This window comes from Pseudorca crassidens, chromosome 10 (assembly GCF_039906515.1).
Source record: "Pseudorca crassidens isolate mPseCra1 chromosome 10, mPseCra1.hap1, whole genome shotgun sequence".
Classification (NCBI taxonomy): domain Eukaryota; kingdom Metazoa; phylum Chordata; class Mammalia; order Artiodactyla; family Delphinidae; genus Pseudorca; species Pseudorca crassidens.
The window spans coordinates 2,255,127-2,275,398 of record NC_090305.1 but is presented as its reverse complement, the minus strand read 5'-3'; the positions used below and the strand labels follow the sequence as shown (position 1 = coordinate 2,275,398).

The 20,272-nt window shown below is 50.7% G+C and overlaps 1 protein-coding gene across 14 annotated transcripts in view; it reads left to right on the top strand.

Moving 5' to 3' along the window:
• SLC22A23 (solute carrier family 22 member 23) overlaps nucleotides 1–20,272 on the top strand; it is a 144,203-nt gene that overhangs the window by 17,515 nt on the left and 106,416 nt on the right. For 12 of the 14 annotated variants that reach the window (XR_010946589.1, XR_010946586.1, XR_010946591.1 and 9 more), the window contains exon 2: nucleotides 17,876–17,979. The exons of 1 other annotated variant lie outside the window; for it this stretch is intronic. Coding sequence is in view for 5 of the 13 variants with exons in the window: in XM_067751858.1 (XP_067607959.1) it covers nucleotides 17,876–17,979 (104 nt within the window). In the remaining 8 variants the exon portion in view is untranslated. Of the gene's footprint in view, nucleotides 1–7,379; nucleotides 9,001–17,875; nucleotides 17,980–20,272 lie in introns of those variants that run through there. One more of the 14 variants, XM_067751863.1, reaches the window with a different exon arrangement.

The window sequence follows — 20,272 nt, the reverse complement described above, 5'->3', positions numbered from 1 at the left end:
CGTGAGGACCCTTCCTCCCACAGTCACGTCCTGAGCCGCCGGGCTGAGGAGTCACTTCGCCAGTTCTTACTGGGGGGATGCAGCTCAGCCCACAGTGGGGTCCTTTCAGGAAGACAGAGCTTCTTATCCCTGCAACACGGGTGATTCCGTCCTTCACGTCAGTTTTGCAAGAAGAGTGCTTTTCCAGCCCATTTGGTCTGTTGTAGAGTGATGGATCTGCAAGCAGGTGGCTGCAGTGGTTGGAATCCAGGTGGTGACAGGGGGCAGGTAACAGGTGGCTGCAGATGGTGGCAGGAGTGCCTGTGGCGCTTTCACGGTGAGGGAGAAGGGGGAGGGAAGGAGGGGAAGGGGCCCTGGAATAAACAGCACCTGTGCGAGTCGCTCACTCTCTGCCCTGAGCTCTTGGCCTGGAGATCGTCTCCTTGAGCAGAAGGGAAAGTACAAACAAACGCTTTCCCTCCTGGAGGGTCATCTAGCCCTCTGGGCTCTGCCACACCCCCTGCGTCTCCTTCCCCTTCGCCGCCTGTCACCAGAGAGCTGCCGGAGCCGGGAGGACACGGAAGCCCCGTCAGCTCTGGCTGCTGCTTCCTCATCTTTGGGGACCCGTTTAAAACAATTTCCCAGATTTTTCTAAATGGAGATACAATTTAACATACAGTAAAACGGGCAGATTTTAAGTGTATAGTTCAGTGGGTTTGGACCCATTTATCTGCCCCTTAACCACCACCTAAATTAAGCCGCAGTGCGTTCCCCCGCCGTGGAGAACTGCCCCCTGCGCGCCTCCCATGGCCTCCCGCCCCCGCCAGCAGCCGGCGTGTTACTTTCCCTCAGCACACCTGGGTGCCGCCTGGTGCAGAACGTGGCAGACGTGGACACGTGCAGGACGAGGCCTGCGCGTCTGCCGCTCGCACCCTGCGCACGCGTGAGCTCCGCCCACGTTCCCACCTCCGTCAGTCGTTGCTCCTGGTCCGCCCTCCACCGCTCGCGTCACCGCGTTCGGGTTCTCCCCTCACCTGCCAGTGGACTTTGGGGTGTTTCCTGTTAGTGGCCGATACACGTCGATTGCCATGACAGTGAAATTCAGAACTTCGCAAGCCCTGCCTAGTCATTACCTTGCAGTTCTAACACGTCCAAGTTGACAGAATCGGAGCAGCTAGTGGGAGGTCTTGACTTACTTATAATCTGGGTAGGTTTCCCTCTTTCCCTTCTCTTCCTGGGGGTCGGAAGCAGGAGCGCGGGGTGCCTGTGGGGGAGCAGCTGTGGCTTCCAAGCCGCAGGAATCCAGATGCAGTTTCCAGGGCCCAAGGGTGATGAGGAGGCCCGAGGACTGGGGCTGGGGGCGGGGATGCGTGTGGGCGGGGATGCGTGTGGGCGGGGATGCACGTGGGCGGAGGGAGCTACACCTGGACAGGCCGCGGCCATGACCGTAGCGCGGGTACCAGGAGTGCTGTGGTTTTCCACCGCAGCTCCAGGGGGCTTGGAACAGCAGGACCTTCTGCCACGTGTGGGACCCCAGCCGGGAGCCCCGCATGCCTCCTGGCTCAGGAAGACCTGGGTAAGCCTGGTGAGGGCTGACGGCTCTGGGGTTAAAGGAGTTTGGGAGCAAGAGGCCAAACGAAACAGACGGTGCGTCCGCCATCTCCCAGCCACGGCTGAACAGAGCGGCGGCCCCGTGTGTAGGCACATTTGTAGGAAAGGGCAAGGGGAATTCTCTTCCCATGGACCTGCCCAGGGGAAGGAGGGGGCTAGGGGAGTGTTTCCCAGCAGGGCTGGGGCGTGGGAAGGGAATCATCGCTCCCAACCTCTCCCCTCCGCCTACAGACCTCAAAGGAAGCAACGAAGTGCGGGCAGACGGTTCCCACCATTTTTGAACCTCCAAAAACACGGCGTTTTCCCCAGGGTTTTCACGTTTGTCCGTGTTTGCGTGCCGCTGGGCATTTCGTCGGGCAGAGTGTTTGCGTCCGTGCCTGCGCGTCGCCCAAGGTGAACTGTGCTCGTGTTGAAGCAGGTGCAGCCACCACTGATGCACTTGTGTTGAGACAGCAGTTTAGGGACTGCAGGCCCCGCCGTGTTCAGCAGAGAGAATGCGTTTATCCTGATGGCTGTTGAAGTTACTGAGCCGAAGGGGAAAGCGAGAGGCGGCTTTCTTGGGCCTGGGTGGGTGGTGTTCTGAACGGCACTTGAGCGCAGTAGCCAGGAAGCTCGGTTCCTTTAGGTTTTGTAAACGCAGCCCCATGATGTGGAAAAAAAAAAAAAAGACCTTGTGAAAAATGATTTTACACTTGGCTTTTTCACAGTCTTGTCTTGACCACAAGCACCGCGTGGTTGTGAGAACCGGGGCTGGTCCAGCAGTGACGCGGTCCCGTGCTCGGGGGCTGTGCTGAGTGCAGCAGGGCGGGGGGAAGCCCCTAGGCTCGGGCAGGAGACCTGGGTCTCCGTGCTGGGCTCTTCACCACTTTTCCACTCAGACCGGCTCCTGGAGTTACTTGGCCTCCTGGACCCTAATTTCCGAGGTGGAGATGCCGCTTAATGCGTAGGCTTTGCAGAGATGAAAGGAAACGACCCCCACGCAGCCTCCATCTCCGCAGGGCGAGACCCGTGCTTCACCCGAGCCCTTTGCTCGAGGAGCCCCCATCGGGGCTGGGAGGGTAACTGCTCTGACGCATCGCGCACATCGCCGCAGTTTCCCAGCCGTTAACTCAGCATGTTTAAAACAAGACGTCTGGAAGGTCTCAGGACAAAATTACGATCAGCCCTGGCAAATGAGCCTTCATGGCATGTGGGAGCCACCTGAGCCGCGGCCGCGCTGGGGACCCTGCCTTCTCACCTTAAAACGTCCGGGCAGCTGGTCTCAGCTAAGAGGTAAGGCAGCTCACACCGAGGTACATGAGATGGTAGAGCTAATCCTTCTCCTTGGGGCTCATCCGTATCCTGCGGCCTGTTCATCGGTGGCAGATGTGCGGCCTGCACCCTCGTGCCCACCCATCGGTGCGTCTGTAGAAAGGCTGGAGCCTGCTTGGTCCGCGCCGCACCCCCGGTCACTCTCTCCCTTTCTCTCCTCCCCCGTCCCCTGAACAGCGGGCTCGGGGATTTGGTCCCCTTCCTCTGAAAGGCTGCCAGGCTGGATCAGGGTGTTTCTAACAAGAGCAGCATCAAGGAAGAGCCAATATGAGGTTTGATTTCAGTTGACATTTGAACTCCATTTAAAGGTTGGTTTTGATGCGTTCCCCTCTGTAATGTGGGGTGCAGGGCCTCCGGGTCTGCCCCGCCTTCTTCACTCACCTCCTGACCCCCTGCCCGGCCAAGAGGGAGAGTCCTAACTAAACAGAGCCCCAGGCCCTTTGATGTACTCTCACAGCGCCTTAAGTTCAGCTGTATTTCATTTCTTACTCACGGCCTGTTTTCCACCCTTAGACTCTCGACAGCAGGGACAGCACTTTGCACTGTTATTTCCTGGGGTCTGGCACACAATAGTGACCAGTAAACAGCCATTAAATATGGAAGCCGTGCCTGTGCCACCCTCTGAATATGCAGACGAGTCCCCGATGGGCCTGGACCAGGGCGCTGGCCGCGGGTGGGGATGCACAGGGAGGAACCTGTTTGCGTGAGGACAGAACCTAAGCACTGGGAGCCTGGCTTGAGCATCATGGGAAGTGAAGCCCAGGGGAGGGAGCAGGCGACTGTGAGGGACACAGGAGGACTGTCACGCTTCCTTCTCTCATGTCTCCCCGCAAGGAATGGTCTGGGCCTCGGAGAAGCTTGTCCTGAGGCTCTAACCCGTAAGGCTGAGAATCCTCAAGCAGGAAGTGGCTGCCCGAGGGCTTCCTGCTCTTCAAGGGGGCGTCCTCTGTGTGTAAGTTAAACAGAACCCTGACTAGTCACAGCTTGGGTTTATCACTGTTAGAACAGGAACACAATTTTATCTCACTTTTTTTTTTGGTAAGATATATATGAAATAAAACTTACCATTTTAACCATTTTTAAGTATATAGTTCACTAGCATTAAGTACATTCACGTTGTTGTGCAACCATCACCACCATGCGTTTCCAGAACTTTTTCATCGTCCCAAACTGAAACTCTGTCCCCGTTGAACACTAACTGCCCATCCGCCCTCCCTCTGCCCCAGCATCCTTCTACTTTCTGTCTCTGTGAATCCGACGGCTCCAGCGACCTCTTTTAAGTGGAATCGGACAGTACTTGTCCTTTTGTGACGGGCTTGTTGCTTTGAGTGCAGTGTCCTCAAGCGCATCCATGGTGTAGCCTGTGTCAGAATTTCCCTCCTCTTTGGGGCTGCATAATATTCCATTCTGTGTATACACCACATTTTGTGTATCCATTCATGTGTCTATGGACCCTTGGGTTGCTTCAACTTTTTGGCTATTGTGAATAATGCTGCTTTGCACATGGACGTACAAATATCTGTTTGTGTCCCTGCTTTCACTTCTGTTGGGTGCGTAGACTATGTCTTGAAGAGTCCGTAAGCACCACTGGACTTGGGCTGACTGAGCGTCCCCCTGCAGGAGAGGCAGCAGCGTCCAGTGCAGGTGCGTGTCCTTTCAAGGGGGGTGAATTGTACACAGCGATTGCTTTTTGCTGTCATTGAGCTTCTACATATCAGTTCCTAAGAGTTTTGAATGTTTGTCTGTCACCAGTTAGCCTTTATAATCTCTTGCAAAGACAGAGAAACATAGTTATTGTTTTTATGTTCTCTGATGGAAGGTAGAAAACAAATTCCTCTGTGTACTTTGACTATCCTTTGACACATATGAATAGCAGCTCTCCTCCCCTCATGTAGTTGCAGGGGTAACCAAAGTGTCTTAACCCAGGCTCAGAATCCCAGAATTGTCATATCATAATTTGCATTGTGATCGTCTTTTAGGTCGTAGGGCAAACAAAATATGCATGGCAACATCTCTTATTCTGCAGTTCAAAATATGCCCTTCAAAGTCTGTGTGTGGGATGTCCAAGGCCTCCTGAGTTTGGGAAGTGCAGCCACAGAGCCCCCTGTGCAGGATCCATGGTGTGCAGTAACAGTAAAGGCTCTGAGAAGTCCTGCAAGGCAGACTCCATCTTCCCTCTGATTGTTACTGCAGACGAACACCTGTTGGTGCCCTTTCAAGCACCTTCAGAAAATGCCTCAGCTGCTGACTTAGAAGTGAACGCGTGTTAAAGATGCAGCCCCACAGGGGAGCACAGCCCAGCTGAAGGTTTCATTTATGGACCGTTCCCTCCTCTCTGCGTCCTGTGTGCCTTGGAGAGAGGGGAAGGAGTGGGGAGTGCCCAGTGGGTGGCCTTGATGGCCTGCGACAAGCTTTGTGAAATCCGCTCTCGAATCAGTGGTTGATGGAGGGTTTTCACTTGGCAGTCTGTGAAGCGTACCTTTGCAGACCATGCCTTAGGCTGGGATGGAATTCAGCTGCCCTGGCTTAATTAGCAGGGCCACACCCACCAAGCCCCGAACCCGATGCAGTTAATACCGTTGCAGGAAAGAGCCTGGTTTCCAGAGGTTCACGGAAGGGGCTGCCGCACAAGTGCCTGCGTGCTGTACTTCCAAATGCATCCATAGCAGAAGACACCGTCCCAGGCCCGTCCCCAGTATTAAAGCCCGTGGGGTTCTGACCGGGCTGGCGGGTGAGCAGGGTGAGAACATCCACGCAGCCGTGGGGGGCCTGTGAGGGAGGCCACCTGAGGCCCAGTCTGGCAACGCGCAGCCGCCTGAGGGATCTCTGCCCCCTCCTTCCCCTTCCAGCTGAGTCTGTTCTCCGCTTCCCTTTCCCACCCAGCCCGGCCCGATGTGGGTCCCTGGGGTCTGTCCTCAGGAGAACTGGCTCGCGACAGTGGGTGGCGCCCCTCCAGGAGCTGATTCTGGCTTTGGCTTAAGGATACTTTGAGTTTTATTCGAGGAAAATCTTGGAGAACTGTCTGTCTTCTGTTAACTTGTCCCTCGGGATGTCGGAGGCCCCTGGTGTGGATGGCAGGGGTCCTTTCTCGGGCCTGTATCTGCATGTCCTTGTCCCGCTGAGCCCCGGGCAGCTGGAAACAAACTGCACTGTCACCTTTGGCTGTCACATTGCCAATTCTGCTCAATGTTTTGGGGAGATTAATAGTTGGTTCAAGGGAAAAAAACGTAAACACCCTTTTGGGTGTGATAGTGTCGCTAGCTTTTGAGAACCAACCTCCTTTTTCTCCTTTGGGTCAGAAACAGTATACTTAATGACTGTCTGTGGGACGTCTGGGACGTGGGGCTAATGTTGTCCTGTCTGCAGCTGATGAGATCGAAGCGAAGGGCATCGCGTCCGAGCTCTGGGGAAGGACGTGAAAGGCGTGTAGACCCCCGTGTGGAAGGGTGCCGGCTTCCCGTCCAGTCCCTCCCCACTGCGGGCACAGCTGTGCCCTGGGGGCATCTTCTGTGCTTGCCTCTCCCACTTTCTGTTCTGTGCAGAGAGGATGTACAGCTGTGCAGAGAGGATGCACAGCTAGGAAATACCCCTTCATTTGGATCAGTTAGGGTCAGTCTCGGTGAATAACGCAGACTCTCTATCAAAACTCTTTTTGAAAGTAGTTTTATTAGCTCTCCTTCAGGTGTTACTCACCCACAGACATAAGCCCCAAAGGAGCTGCTTAAGTGACAGAATTAATGAGTAATAATCACCAGGCATCTGCCTTATATTAGTTTTGACTCATGACAAACCTATATTGCAAGTTTTATGACTCCTGTATCATAGATGTTGCAACTGAGGCCCCAAGGGGTGAGGTAACTCACCCGGGTCACGTGACTAGAATGGAAACTCTGGGTCCATCAGCTGAAAATCTGTGCTCTCACCTCGGTGCGGCTGTCGCCTTCCGGCCCAGCCCGGCCCAGCCCAGCCCAGCCCCCATGTTGGTCTCTGAATTCCAGGCCTCCTGCAGGCTCTTGTTTATCTGATGACGCTCTTCTGCGGAGACCCTGGTAAGCTATAGCCCAGCCCAATAACAACAAAGGAAAAGGCCAAATTGGTAAAAATTCCCCAACTAGTGTTCTGCTAGACCTTTTGTGAGTCCAGCACCTGAGGGTTCTGTGTACCTTGTTTTAGCAGGCTGGTGTCAGCTGTCTTTGTGGAAAAGGTGACCATTTAGATTCACATGTGTGCTGGCTTCTAACTTGAGTCAGACACAGCAAACAACATCCTTGTTTGAAGAGGCCGTTTTGCCTAATATTATTCACGTCCTTTCAAGATGGTGAGACCGATGTTGAAACAGGGAGAAAACTGGTTTAGCTTCTCAACTGCCCTGATTTATTATTTAAAAAAAAAAAAAAAGTGACTGTTGGACAAGAAGGCCAAGAGTTGGTCTCAATTAGAACGTTGAGATAATTTTTTAAAATTCTTTATGTTGTAAGGGCTTTGGACCAGAGTGAACGTGGTGCCGACAGACGACCGTGAGGTTGGGAGCTGGACCACACACCTCTGTCCTGCTCGGCAGTGATGGACTTGGGCGGTTTGCATCAGGGCCACCTGTGAGGAAGTGAGATCTTCCACAGCAGCCTGAGCTGGGGTCCAGCAGCCCCAGGGTTTTGTTTTTTTTTTTGCCGCGCTGCACGGCATGCAAGATCCTAGGTCCCGGACCAGGGATCGAACCCGTGCCCTCTGCAGTGGAAACAAGGAGTGCTCTGGACCGCCAGGGAAGTCCCCAAGATTTTTTTATTTTGAGCAAGTTACGTCATTTCTCTAGGCTTCAGGCTTCTCATTTCTAAAATTAGGAGGTTGACCTTGACTTTTCCCAGTATTTCCGTACTAAAATTCTATGAAAAATAAGATACTGGGATATTATTTTTAATAGATGCCTTTGAGTACATACCTGCTATTCACAGGGACTTTACCAGCCGTTTTTGTTTAGTCATTGTAACAGTGAAGTAACAGCAAAGGTTGTCCTGCTTCCACAGTAACGCTTTGCTTCCTCGTACCTGAGGTCTTCTGAATACCAGGCAAGACAAATGCTGCAACCGAGAACAATTTAGTGTAAACCGCAGAATTGTTTATATTTGCATGAACAAGTGCTGTTTCTTTGAGTTTATTGGGGTGGGGAAAGAACATGAGTTTTAATCAGACATGGATTGATAATCTTCTACTGAAAAACCCTTTGACTTTGGACTAGTTGCTTCCCCTCTGCCTCAATTTCCTCATCTGTAAAGTGGACTCACTAGTCATAAGCCCGTGTTGTAGGGCTGTTTCGATCCCTGAATAAGATGCTTAGTCAAAGCAGCCAGCAGAGCACAAGACCACGGCAGGTGCTTAACAAACGTTGAGACGATACTTAATTTATGTAACCGATTTGTTCTATTAAGAGAGAATTATTCATTGTTTTAAATAAATGTCTCATACCCTGTATTCTGTGGGCTTTTATAATGAAACTAGAATTCTCTTCCTCTTGGGGAAAATTACTAATGGTGAAAAGTGTGGCGGAAACACTTAAAAACTATATTGCCTGTATAAATGTTGTATAATATGTAATTATGTATTAATTATTTAAATCCTGTTTGAAGAAATAATCACGGAGAGAAAGAGGGTTGAGAAGGTGCATGGCACAGGGAACACAAGCAAACACAGAGCACGTCCACTTCCGGAGTGGCAGCTCCACGTGCTGTCCTGCCCCATCCCAGCCATCAGCTTAGAGACTGAGGACGTGGTCCCTTTCTTCAGGGACTCACGGTCGAGTGCCGGGGTCGGCAGACTTTCCCTGTGAAGGGCTGAATAGTAGACATTTTCCGCTTTGCAGGCCGTGTGTCCTGTGTTGTCACCCCTGTGCTCGGCACATGCACTTGTGCACTAGCAGAGACGGGCCCCATCGAACTCAACGTGCAGAACAGGGGGCAGGGCCACATCGGGCCTGCGGGCTGTAGTTTGCCAACCCCTGAGCTGGTGAAAGGAAGATTTGTAAGCAGCAGGCAATTATGTTATGTTCTGATAAATAGTCCTGAGTTCAGGTTGTCATAGGAGTACAGAACAGGGGTACTAGGAAGAGGAGAGCTTCTCAATTGACTTGATTAAGTATATGGAAACGTATTCTTTGTATCTTTCTAATTTTCTACCCCTTGTAATTAATTGTGTGCTTACAAAGCTGCTGTATGCCCATCGAAAGGCATAACGCCAGGAGTACAGAAAGGCTGCCATTCTCCAACCCGCAGGTGATCTACAATGTTAAATAATTTTGGTTGAAATGAGTTTTATCCATTGAGCCAGGAAAATCGGGGTGTGCATGGATATTGTAGGACAGGCAAAGGGCCCTGCGGCTTTTGGGGAACTGGGGGTCCCCTGGCGTGGCTGGGCCCTGGCAGGGCAGAGAGGTGAGGGGTGACTCGGCCCAGAGGCACTTCTCAGGGCTGAGAGAAGTCAGGGTCACAGCTGCCAGGCAGTGGGGAGGGACAAGGCATTTGTCTCCGCAGGTAAAAGATAATTTTCCTTCTGCCTCTGAGTTCTTCTCGATTGATCACCTGGTCATCACATTCTTCTCGTTCCAAGGATTCCCTGACCCTGCTGTCCAAAGGTCTCCACACTTCGCTCCCTTCCAGAATTAGTGGGACTCGTTTCAATGTTACAGTCCAGTTTTGTTCCCGCGCAATACTAAAAGATCTCTTCTAGTAACACATGTAGCAACTGTTTAATTTCTTGCTAAGAATCTTTCAGTTACTTAATATCAATTACGTGTGAGAAGCCGGTGTGTTGAATTCACTTAAGGCATGAATAGTTCCCTGGGGTTGAATGTTCAGGGCGGTGGAGTTTTTTGTTTTTTGTGTTTTTTCTCTCTTTCTGTTTTTGCAATAGTCCTCTTTAATGTATAGGGTTTACTATCGATTTCCCTTCTTAGAGGTAGTAAAATAGGCATTGCAGGATTTGGAAAGACTCTCCAGGGTTTTGGTTGATAGAAGGTCGTTGCTTATTTACCGTCTCTGCTGCCTGTGGATCATAGATTCAGCATCCCCCAGGGCCATAGTGGGCATCATGGCCCACTCGTAAGGACGTTTGCTAACGTAACCTCTGCTTAGAACTGTACAGTGTTCCTTGTTTCCTTTCAGAAAAAGGAAAGGAAAATTGAGTGCCTCGTGTTACCTCGCAGAGATGATCCTACATCCACTACTCAGGGCCTGTTTAGGTGGTTAATTTTCTGTTTCCTTTTTAAGTTAGCTTCTTAAATTTTTATTTATTTTTTAAATTGAAGTGTAGTTGATTTACAATGTTCTGTTAGTTTCAGGTGTACGGCAAAGTGATTCAGTTATACATAATATATATGTATATATCATTATATTCTATCATTCTTTTCCATGATAGTTTTTTACAAGGTATTGAATATAGTTCCCTGTGCTATAAGAAAGAGGTTTTATACTTCCAGCCCTTTAAAAATGGTCAAATTCAGTAAGAACCGGGAAAGCCCCCGAAGGCGACAGGTTGAAGCCGTTGTCACATCCATCTCTCTTCCTCCACACCAAGGTGGTACCACAGCCAAAGGACAGCAGGCGTAAGAGTCGTCACTGGAAGAAAAACAGAACAAGACCGATCACTGAGTAAGCGTTAGGGTGAGTCTAAAATGACTACACTAGTCCAAAACGGAGCTACGCGAGGTTGAAGTTCACCAGCTTTGACAGTGTGGTCTTGGACCGGTTTCCTTTGCACGAGGAGAGAGCGGGTTTGCTGGTCTCCTCCATGGAGCACCCACAGGCTCACAGTAGGTTTTTGGTTCAACTATTTCCCTCAGCGTGCTGTGTTTGGGTTTTTGGCACCAAGTTGGTTGGGGAAAAAGAAAGTGGAGGAGCCGTTTGAGCAGCAATTAATGAAAAACAGGGAAACAAAACTAAAAAGAAAACCCAAAAACCTCCCATTGTATCTGGCAAGGTCGTTCATTATGTCATTTAAGGAAGCTCGAGAGAGTGCCAGCCCTAATTGGCAGTTATGTTGGCTGCTGTGAATCTCCTAAAATTGGAGGATGAACTTAGAGGCAAAAAGCAGAGAATAATGTGGGGTTTTCAAAATATGCAGTATTTCTTGAATTTTGATAGCATCTTTAGGAAAAAAAATCCGAATACTACTGGATTAAAAAGAACAAAAACGGGGCTTCCCTGGTGGTGCAGTGGTTAAGAATCCGCCTGCCAATGCAGGGGACACGCGTTCGAGCCCTGGTCCAGGAAGATCCCACATGCCGCAGAGCAACTAAGCCCGTGCGCCACAACTACTGAGCCTGCGCTCTAGAGCCTGCGAGCCACAACTACTGAGCCCACGTGCCACAACTACTGAGCCTGTGCTCCAGAGCCTGCAAGCCACAACTCCTGAAGCCCGGGCGCCTAGAGCCTGTGCTCTATAACAAGAGAAGCCACCACAATGAAAAGCCCGTGCACCGCAATGAGGAGTAGCCCCTGCTCACTGCAACTAGAGAAAGCCCGCACACAGCAACGAAGACCCAATGCAGCCAAAATAAATAAATAAAATAAATCCATTAAAAAAAAAAAAACGGAATAACACAGACCTGCATAGGCTGCCTCAGTGTTGAGCAGCTGATTGTAGCTAATGTGCTTCGTGGGTCCAGCTTATGTGGCCAGCCTTCCAGGGTGTGTGTGTGTGTCGGGGGTGGGGGGGAGGTGTTCTTGCCACTTCTCTTGTCTCCAGTTAAGAAACACAGAGCAGGGCAAATCCTCGGTGTATCAAACAGTGGTTCATGAGGGTCTGCTGAAATACCACTTTAGGGGGAAAAAAAGGTTGCGGAAGAATGCTGACCCTGCATTTCTCTAAATTCCTCCAGTTCAGTCAGGAATTTTGTTTTATTTAAGCTTTTGAAGTTTTAAGCAGTGTTATCCCCTTTGCAGTCTGAGCAGAAACTTTTCCGTTTATCTCTACTGACTCCTCAGGGTTGGAACAGACGTGCGTTGTGACTGGTAAGACCCTCGTGGCTTCTGATGGAGCAGCCTCGGATGGGCATCTCCAGCACAGAAGATGAAACTTGGCGGAAATTTTTCACTTAGTTTCCTAAAAAATGCTTTTGGCTTTAGTCAATGAACATTAACATCATCAGTAATCTTCAGGCTCTGAAGATGTAGTTTGTTTCTAGTCATTTTGCAAACAAGCTTCCGCTAGGCCTGAGTGTTTAGATTGTGTTAAAATGCATATTCCTGAAAAGGTGAAAAGTTTTTTTTTTTTTTTTTTTAGTCATTTGGTCTCACCGTAACTACTATCACTTCCACATACCACTGTGGGTGGGAGTTTATATTACTTTTACCTCTACGTTTTTTCTTTCATTATAAGGCTTATAGATTAACTGTAGGAAGTTTGGAAAAGTCAAGAAAAGTATAAAATCGAAAATAAAACTCAACTCTCCAGAGATAGTCACTTTAAATATTTTGGAATATCTTCTAATTTCCCCTGTGGACCCAAATATCTCCTCTATTCATGGTTTTTTATTCTGAGCCTTTCTCATACCGTTACGTCATGAGCATTTTTCTCAATCATTTGCTTTCAAAAGCAAACATTTTCATGCTGTATAGCCTTGCTGATGTCAGGCAGGTTCCCATGTCTTACAAGTTACAAACACTGAGCATCGTTGCACCAGGACATCTGTGGGCATCAGTCATAGTCTCCTTGGGAAAAACTTCCAAGAAAGGGCATTGCTGGGATAAAGAGTGTTCATGATTTCACGTCACGGGACGCATGTTGCCAGACGGCCTCGCAGAAACGTAGTGCTTCGTTCACACGCCCAGCACAGATTTGATCCTCTTGGCTTCTCCTGCATTGTTGGGAAACGTAAAAAAAAATTTTTTTTGAAAATGAAATATTGAGCGTTGATTTTAGTTAGTGGAATTGAGCATTTCCCAGGTGTTTTTTTTAACCATTTGTTTCATATTTTGTTAATTTGCCGGGTGCTTTACCCATTTCTAGTAGGAGTATCAGTCTATATTGTTATGGAAATACTTACTAAGGATAGTAACCCTTCGGCTGTTGTAGGGGAGGAGAAAACCTTTTTCCTCTACCCTCCTAGGCTCTGTGGCTGGGGCCCTGGGAACTAGACTGAAGGCAGCTGAGCAAGAGGGAACCAGGGTTCATTGCCAAGTGGAGCCGGGCACACAGGAGCGCTTGGTGACCAGTAACTCAAAGGGGTGGTCAGAACTTGGGCTCACATCTTAACAGAAGGACAGTCCGTTTGTACAGAAGTGAGGAGACAGAAGAAAAGGGGTTGAGGCTTTTAGGGGTGGCAAACTTGGGAAGGAAATATATGGGGGAACTAATGGAAGATGAGGGTTGTTTCATTGAGGTTGTTTTTAATTTTTATCTTATATTGGAGTACAGCTGATTTACAATGTTGTGTTAGTTTCAGGTGTACAGCAAAGTGATTCAGTTATACGTATTTTTCAAATTCTTCTCCCATTTAGGTTGTTACAGAATATTGAGTTCCCTGTGCTGTATAGTAGGTCCTTGCTGATGACCTGTTTTATATATAGTAGTGTGTACATGTTAATCCCCAGCTCCTAATTTGTCAGTGAGGCTGTTTGCAGACACATCTGGGTGCCAACTTTGTCTTCACGGCCATAGGACTTCCCCGGGGAGGGGGTTTATGGCCTTCATTTCTCAGAAGCCTCTGCTTTTAGGCAGATAGGGACACTCTGAGAAGGCTTCTTTCTGAATCTGCTGATTCTCATTTGCTCCAGCTCAAAATCATCCTTAGGCCAACGTGGCATGTTTTGGGGGTGACCCATTCTGATCCCCCTTCCAATATATTTTACAAATTTATCTCTTTATAATTTTGTTTAAGTTTGTTTTTTGCGGTACACGGGCCTCTCACTGCTGTGGCCTCTCCCGTTGCGGAGCACAGGCTCCGGACGTGCAGGCTCAGCGGCCATGGCTCACCGGCCCAGCCGCTCTGTGGCATGTGGGATATTCCTGTACCAGGGCACGAACCTGTGTTCCCTGCATCGGCAGGCGGACTCTCAACCACTGCGCCACCAGGGAAGCCCTTGTTTATGGTATTTTTGATGCAGGGAGGTTTTAAATAATAAGTAAAATGAATAATAATTAAGGAGTAACAGATAAACTGTTATAAAATCCATCATCTTTTTCTTAAGTAGTTTTTTTCCTCTTAGTTTTTATTCTCAGGGAGTCTCTCCACTTCAAATTCGATAAGTAATCTGTTTTCTTCAGTTTTCTTACGTTCTTGTTTTGCATTTGACTTTATCATAGTATCTTCATTATTGCTGAAAATAAGATTATCTTCCTCATCTCCCATTTATTTTCCATCTTCTTTAGAAACTTCATTAGTTTCCTTGATGAATATTTCTCCCCTCTGGCAAGTCAAGCAATTAGATGATTCCCTTGAAAATAGTATAAATTTTATTTCTTTTAGCTTATCTTTAAAATATATAGGTAGGAAAACAGTCTACCAGATTTTCTGTAACCACTGCCTTTTTTTTGAAAAACAGAACATGTGCAGCTAAGATTGAGATCATATTCTAGGGTCAGTTCCCTCACCGTGGAGCATCACGTGGCATCACAGTGGACCATCCCCGGTCCTGGAACAACGGCAAGGGAAGCAGGCGTCAGACTATGAAATGGGGCCATGACGTCTCCGCTTTTGCGATCTTGTTAAACCTGCTGACAAAGTGCTTGACTAGAGGGCTGTTCTCATTGTTGTGAAGGGAATGGATTTGAGGGATTAATGCATGGAGACCCCTGTGTTAGTTCAGTGGGGAGGCCCCCTGTCCTCTTGCCCTGCACACTCCTTCCCAGGGAGATCTGGTCATAAAATCAGTGCTTGCCGAATTGCAGAAGCAGCTGAGAGCTGAGCCTCCTGAAGGATGCCTGGAGCAGCTCCCTAGAATGGCCTGTCCAGGGACTGGGTCACAGCTAGGAGGCGGGGGATTCAGGAGGTCACTGTCCAACCCGGGCTCTGGGATCACACCTCGGCCACCTGCAGACCAAGCCCTGCCCGATGTGACCACCAAATGGATGTCCCACCTATTCCTGCCTTAACGCTCTTCCTAATTCAAGTTACCCTGGAAATTAGATCTAGGCTGTGCGCTGGAAGTTAAGTGCAGATGACGGGCAGAACCTCAGTTACATGGGAGAGCTCAGCAGTAAGGGAGCCTGGAAGTGGTGTTTTCCAGCCCACACTGCGGGAACCCGCACCAAAGGGGTGACGAGCGAGCCTCCTCACGCGTCCCCATAAATCAGGTTGTCCATAACAGAGGTGGAGTGGGGGGTGGGTGCCAGGTACGCTAGGAAGGAGCGCCCTCTGGCATCGGTGATTGACAGGTGTGAGAAGAGGGAGGTGACAGGTGATGATGTCAGAGACAGAACCTGTGCCACTGAGTCCTGGCTGTGCACAAGTTAGGTTTCTTAACGTCCCTTAGCCTTTGCTTAGTGAAATGACCGATTGCCGCGTCTTATCGATAGTGGGACAGATTTCGAAAGCGAGGTGATCTCAGAGCTTCTTCATACTTCTGAAATTCTTCTGGAGGTTGTAGGACATCTGAGCATATTTTATTTTCATCAGAAGTGGGGCGATCGGACAAGGGATGCTGTCCCCGTGGATTCCCAGCCCTACCTCACCTTGTTTACGGAGTGGACCTCAAGGGGCCTCCAGGGTTTAGGGGTGTCCAGCAGACCCCGAGCAGGAGGGACTTTATCTTGGGGAGCCCGCTGGGGTCTGGAGTGGTTTTCTTGTTGACTCAGAGATGCTGTCTGCTCCGGTGCCTGATGGAGGGGTTACGGCGCCAGGTGGCTGTCGTCCTGGGTCCTCCCCCCACCCCGCCCCCCAGGCTGAGGACCGCTGGGCCAGCGACACTGCTAACCAGGCTGCCTTTCCCTCCTGGCCGTGGGAGCGGCTCTGTCTCCCTCAGCTGTTTCAGTTTTCCACTCCCGCCTTGTTAATTGATAGGGATTGCACTGAACATCTGACTAGGTAGCAACTGAATTGGGTCATGGCTGCCCAAGGCCAGGGCGAGTTATTGTTCAGGGGCCTGAACCCACAGCAGTGTTGGCAATCCGCTCCCCGCCAGATGCTTTTATGAGAATCTCTTTTGTCTCCTGGGCGCCTAATACAAGCAGAATGTGCTGCTTGGCATCACTTAACCTCAAATAAGCTCATCAGTGAGCAGTCTGGGTGGAGACGGGAGTGACTGATTCTTGGCCACAGAGCCAGCAGCTGGTCCCCCTTCCTCCCCTCCCCCTCCCCCTCCCCCCTCCCCCTGGCAGCAACCTGGGGCTGGGTGTGTCCTTCTGCTGCCAAGCACGTGCCAGGCTGAGGTGCAGGAAGGTGTGATGTGATTGGGATTGTAACCATTATAGGTGTTGTAAGCATCTCCTGGCCCGGAGGAGCCAGATGGGCTGGTGGATGTAGCTCTTAGCCTTGGAAATCAATTGCTTTGTGGGTAGAGTCCTGTGCTGGGCAGAGTGGAGAGAAGACAATTCAGAAACAGCCTCAGAATGTGATAAACCAGGCTGGGGAGACAGAACGTACACACACGGGTACTTCCGTGAGTGCTGGTTTTCCAGGCTGGCCTCCACAAGCCCCCTTAGCTCACGCTCTAGTTTCTGACCCGGCATTTGCTGCACAAAGCGCTGACCAGCCCTGCTGTGCATGTTTCACGCGGCCTTTGGCCTCACACTGCTCTTGGGGGTTGACTGTTCGAGCCCTGGCCCAGGCCTGGGAAGCTCATTCACTGTATTCAAAACAGCAGGGAAATGACAGGCCAGGGCGGCATCGTTGTCACCTGGGCGGCTTGTCAAACTGCTTGCTGTGCTTCCTCCAGAACTTCCCGTTCGGGGTCTGGCGTGGGCCCGAGAATGTGCCTTTCTGACGCCTTCCCAGGTGATGCTGATGCTGCCGGTCCCTGGGCAGACGTAGGGGGATGTCATCCCTGGAAAGAACACCTGTATCTGAATTGTTAATGATGAGGTGACGTGCAGCTAGCAGTGACGGCCCTGGATGTGTCCCAGGGAGTCCAGGGAATGACGTGGCGGGCGGCCGCCTTCCTGCTCTGTCCAGGCTGGCTGGCCCCTCCCTTCGCAGTGGCTGGTGCAGAAGCTCGGCTTGTCCCAAAGCCCGTTGAAGCCGAGACCCCTTTTGTTTGCCCCTCGGGCCCAGACGTCAGTTGCTTGTGGGTTGAGGGCCGTGTTTCCACTTGGACGCACGTCACTTCGAGGGAGCAGACGTGCATTTCTCTCTCACTTCTGCAAAAGGAGGAAGGAAAAATTGGAGGGTTATTTTTATTTGTTTTTCTAAATAATAAAGCTTAATTGTAAAGATAGTCTAAATGTTGTATTCACCAATTGATTGGCTTTCTCTCCAAGTGGAGAGAAAGTGGCTTTAGGATGTAATATGGGAAAACACAAGGGACATTGATGAGGAAAAAAAGTAAGAATGCTTAGTTAAAATTGATATTTCAGTATTCACTGCTAACCCTCTTTATTTTTAAGGCGACTTATAAAGTTTGGGGAGTTTTTTGGGTTGGAAACACAGAGGTTGCTTTCAGTTTCCTCGTGTTACTGTGATACCCCATGCAAAAAGCTGGCAGGGGCTTTCCACCTGCAGGGCCGCGTGACAGCTGTGCCAGGGATGGGGGACTCCCGGCCTGCGCTGGCAGGATGGAGGAAAGACTCATCCGCAGATTCATGGGGGGGTGAGGCCCTGCAGACTTTTATCCTCTGTCCTGGGCTAAAACGTTACCCCGCCTTCTGTGGGCAGATTTATATTTCTCATTGTTGGATTTTCAAAAGCATTGAAGAGACTCTCAGAGGTATGTGTGACACAGCCTGTAAAGGGTGTCATGACCCTGAGCGCAGTTATGTGTTGCCCTTATGATTGACAAGTGGCCTCTGTGTGTGTTTCTCTCTGATCTGTTTTCTATTTGCCCCTCTCTAGTGGGATCTTGTGTGTGATAATGCCTGGAAGGTCCATGTCGCTAAGTTCTCCTTACTGGTTGGATTAATCTTTGGCTACCTGATAACTGGATGCATTGCTGACTGGTAAGTACCCACATGCCCGCCGCACAAACCTGGGAGCCGCAGCAAGCCTCTGCTGCCTAGCGGGGCACGGTCGGTGTGAGCTCACCGTGACCGAGGCTCTCCTCTGCCCTGGTGCTGGTGGCAGAGCAGAAGGCTGTAGCTGCCACCTGCAGCATTCAGAATGAAAGGAATTGGCCGGTGCACAGAGCAGACCCTTTTGAAGTGAGAATCTAAATTCATTGCAGTTCCCTGGCTGCTAGAATCTAGCAAAACCGGCTTGCAGCCTGCAAGCCCACGTCCTCCTGACCGTCAGAGTGCAGTTAGGAAGAGCCTGGGGACGTGGCTTCGAGGCTTTATGGTCCGGGCCCTGAGCGGGTGGATATACGAGAGGCGTCAAAAGATGGGGAGAGGACACGGCGGACTCTCTTCACCCCCGAGAACTGGGCGGTGGGGCCGTGCCCATGAGCTCCCTGAATGCCCACAGATCTTAGAGAGGGACAGTCCTTGTAGCTGGCTTGGCCAGCAGATGCCTGTGCGGGTCCACAGGGAGCTAGACCTTGAAAAGTGGACAGCATGTGCGTAATGGCTGGGCAGTGCAGGCAGAGGGGCGGTGACCAGAGGTGAGAAGGAATACGCTTTACGTGGGTGGGTTAGGGGCCAGGTGTGTGGTTCAGGGTGAAGTGACAGGTTGTTCGGAGGGCGATGGGGGCAGTCATGGTAATAATAACAGCGACCATGGTAGCACCCCTCGCTTACTGGCTGCCTGCAGTGGCCGGGCACCGTGCTGAGTGTCTCCGTGGATTAGAATATCCCGTCCTCATGGCACCCCGTTGGGAAGGTACTCTTATTACCCCCGTCTCATGGTGGAGAAATGGAAGCACGGACGTTTAAGTAAAATCCCCAGGTTCACTCAGCTTTTAGGTCGGAGAGCCAGGATTTGAGACTAAGCTGGTGGTGGCCCCAGAGCCTGGCTCCACGGGTGTAGACAGCTGGCTGGTGGTACTCCAGAGAGCGCCTGCGGGGACAGAGCGGCGGGGGAGCCCAGGGAGGCCCCTTTCAGGTCTAGAACTTTCTTCCCCAAGGCTAGCGCCTATTTTGGGAGTTCCTTGCATTAATGTGAAGTGTGATTTCCTGAGTGTTCAGAATTTGCTTAATCATCGTTTGGAAGTGCTTTTTAAGGACATACTCCCTGGAGACGGCAACAGAGACGCTGTCAGTGATCTCTGGAAACCCACAGCCCGCCCTCGCATGGGGTTTGGTGGTGGCTTTTCTTGGGGAGTGGAGGCGGGGAAAGGGCGAGGGTTTGGGGTTTTGTTTTTTTTTTAAACCAAATCCTTGAGCTTAAACGTCTTCAGAGTGAGCTATACTGACCTAAAAGATACTCTAATCCCAATGTTTTAACCACAAAGACTTTTGTTTCCTAGAAACCTGCATTGAAATAGGTGGGGAAGGCTATGGTGATATAACCACGTCACTTCTTCCTAAAAACACGGACTTGACGGAGGTTTTAGTGTCCCGATTCCTGAGAGATTTAATAGGGGAAGTAAATACGGACCTCGAGCAACAGATCTGTGACGGTTTAAATTGCTTAGACGGGGTTTTGTGGTTTCTTCCTTCTGGCCCATCCACGCCGTTTGGCCTCCCTGACCGCACGCCAGGCCTGGGGACAGAAGACAGGAGAGTCTGGGGTCTCCCTTGGCGAGCAGCCAGAGTCTGGTGCCGTGGCCGCTTGGCCAGGGTCGCCGTGGTGGGCGAGGGGCACTGGGGGGTCAGGGCGGGCAGCTTGTGCTGGGGCTCCCTGCACGTGTGAGTGGGCCTCAGTTCCAGTTTGAAAGTTTGGTGTTTTCCACCCTTGCCTGATTTACTTTTGGCATTTTACTCCCTGCTAGAGCCTTACTTCAAAGGAGATAAACACGTGTAGAGGGGAGCCCGGATTTCACAGCCCTTGGCACCGTTTCACGGCTGTGTAGGGAAGTTGATCCAGTCCTAGGTTAAGCTAAGACCGCAGTCAGCGTCTAAGAAAACTTTAAAAAGTGACTGTTTTCCACACACGTTCTATCTGGGACCGGACAGTATGTACGGTCACGCGTTAGTTCACATGGAAGAGGGGGACCGGCCTGGTCAGTGGCTCTCGCCCGATGACCTCGTTCCCCCCCCCCCTGGGTCTTTGGCTGGACATCCTGCATGTCTCGCCCAGCCGGTCCCGGGAGGCTGCCTTTATGGGCTGCACTGCGGGCCCCCTTGTCCTCTGGCTCCCGGCTAAGCCTGGCCAGCGGGGCAGAGGCCAGGGGTGGGGGGGCGCGGGGAGCACAGG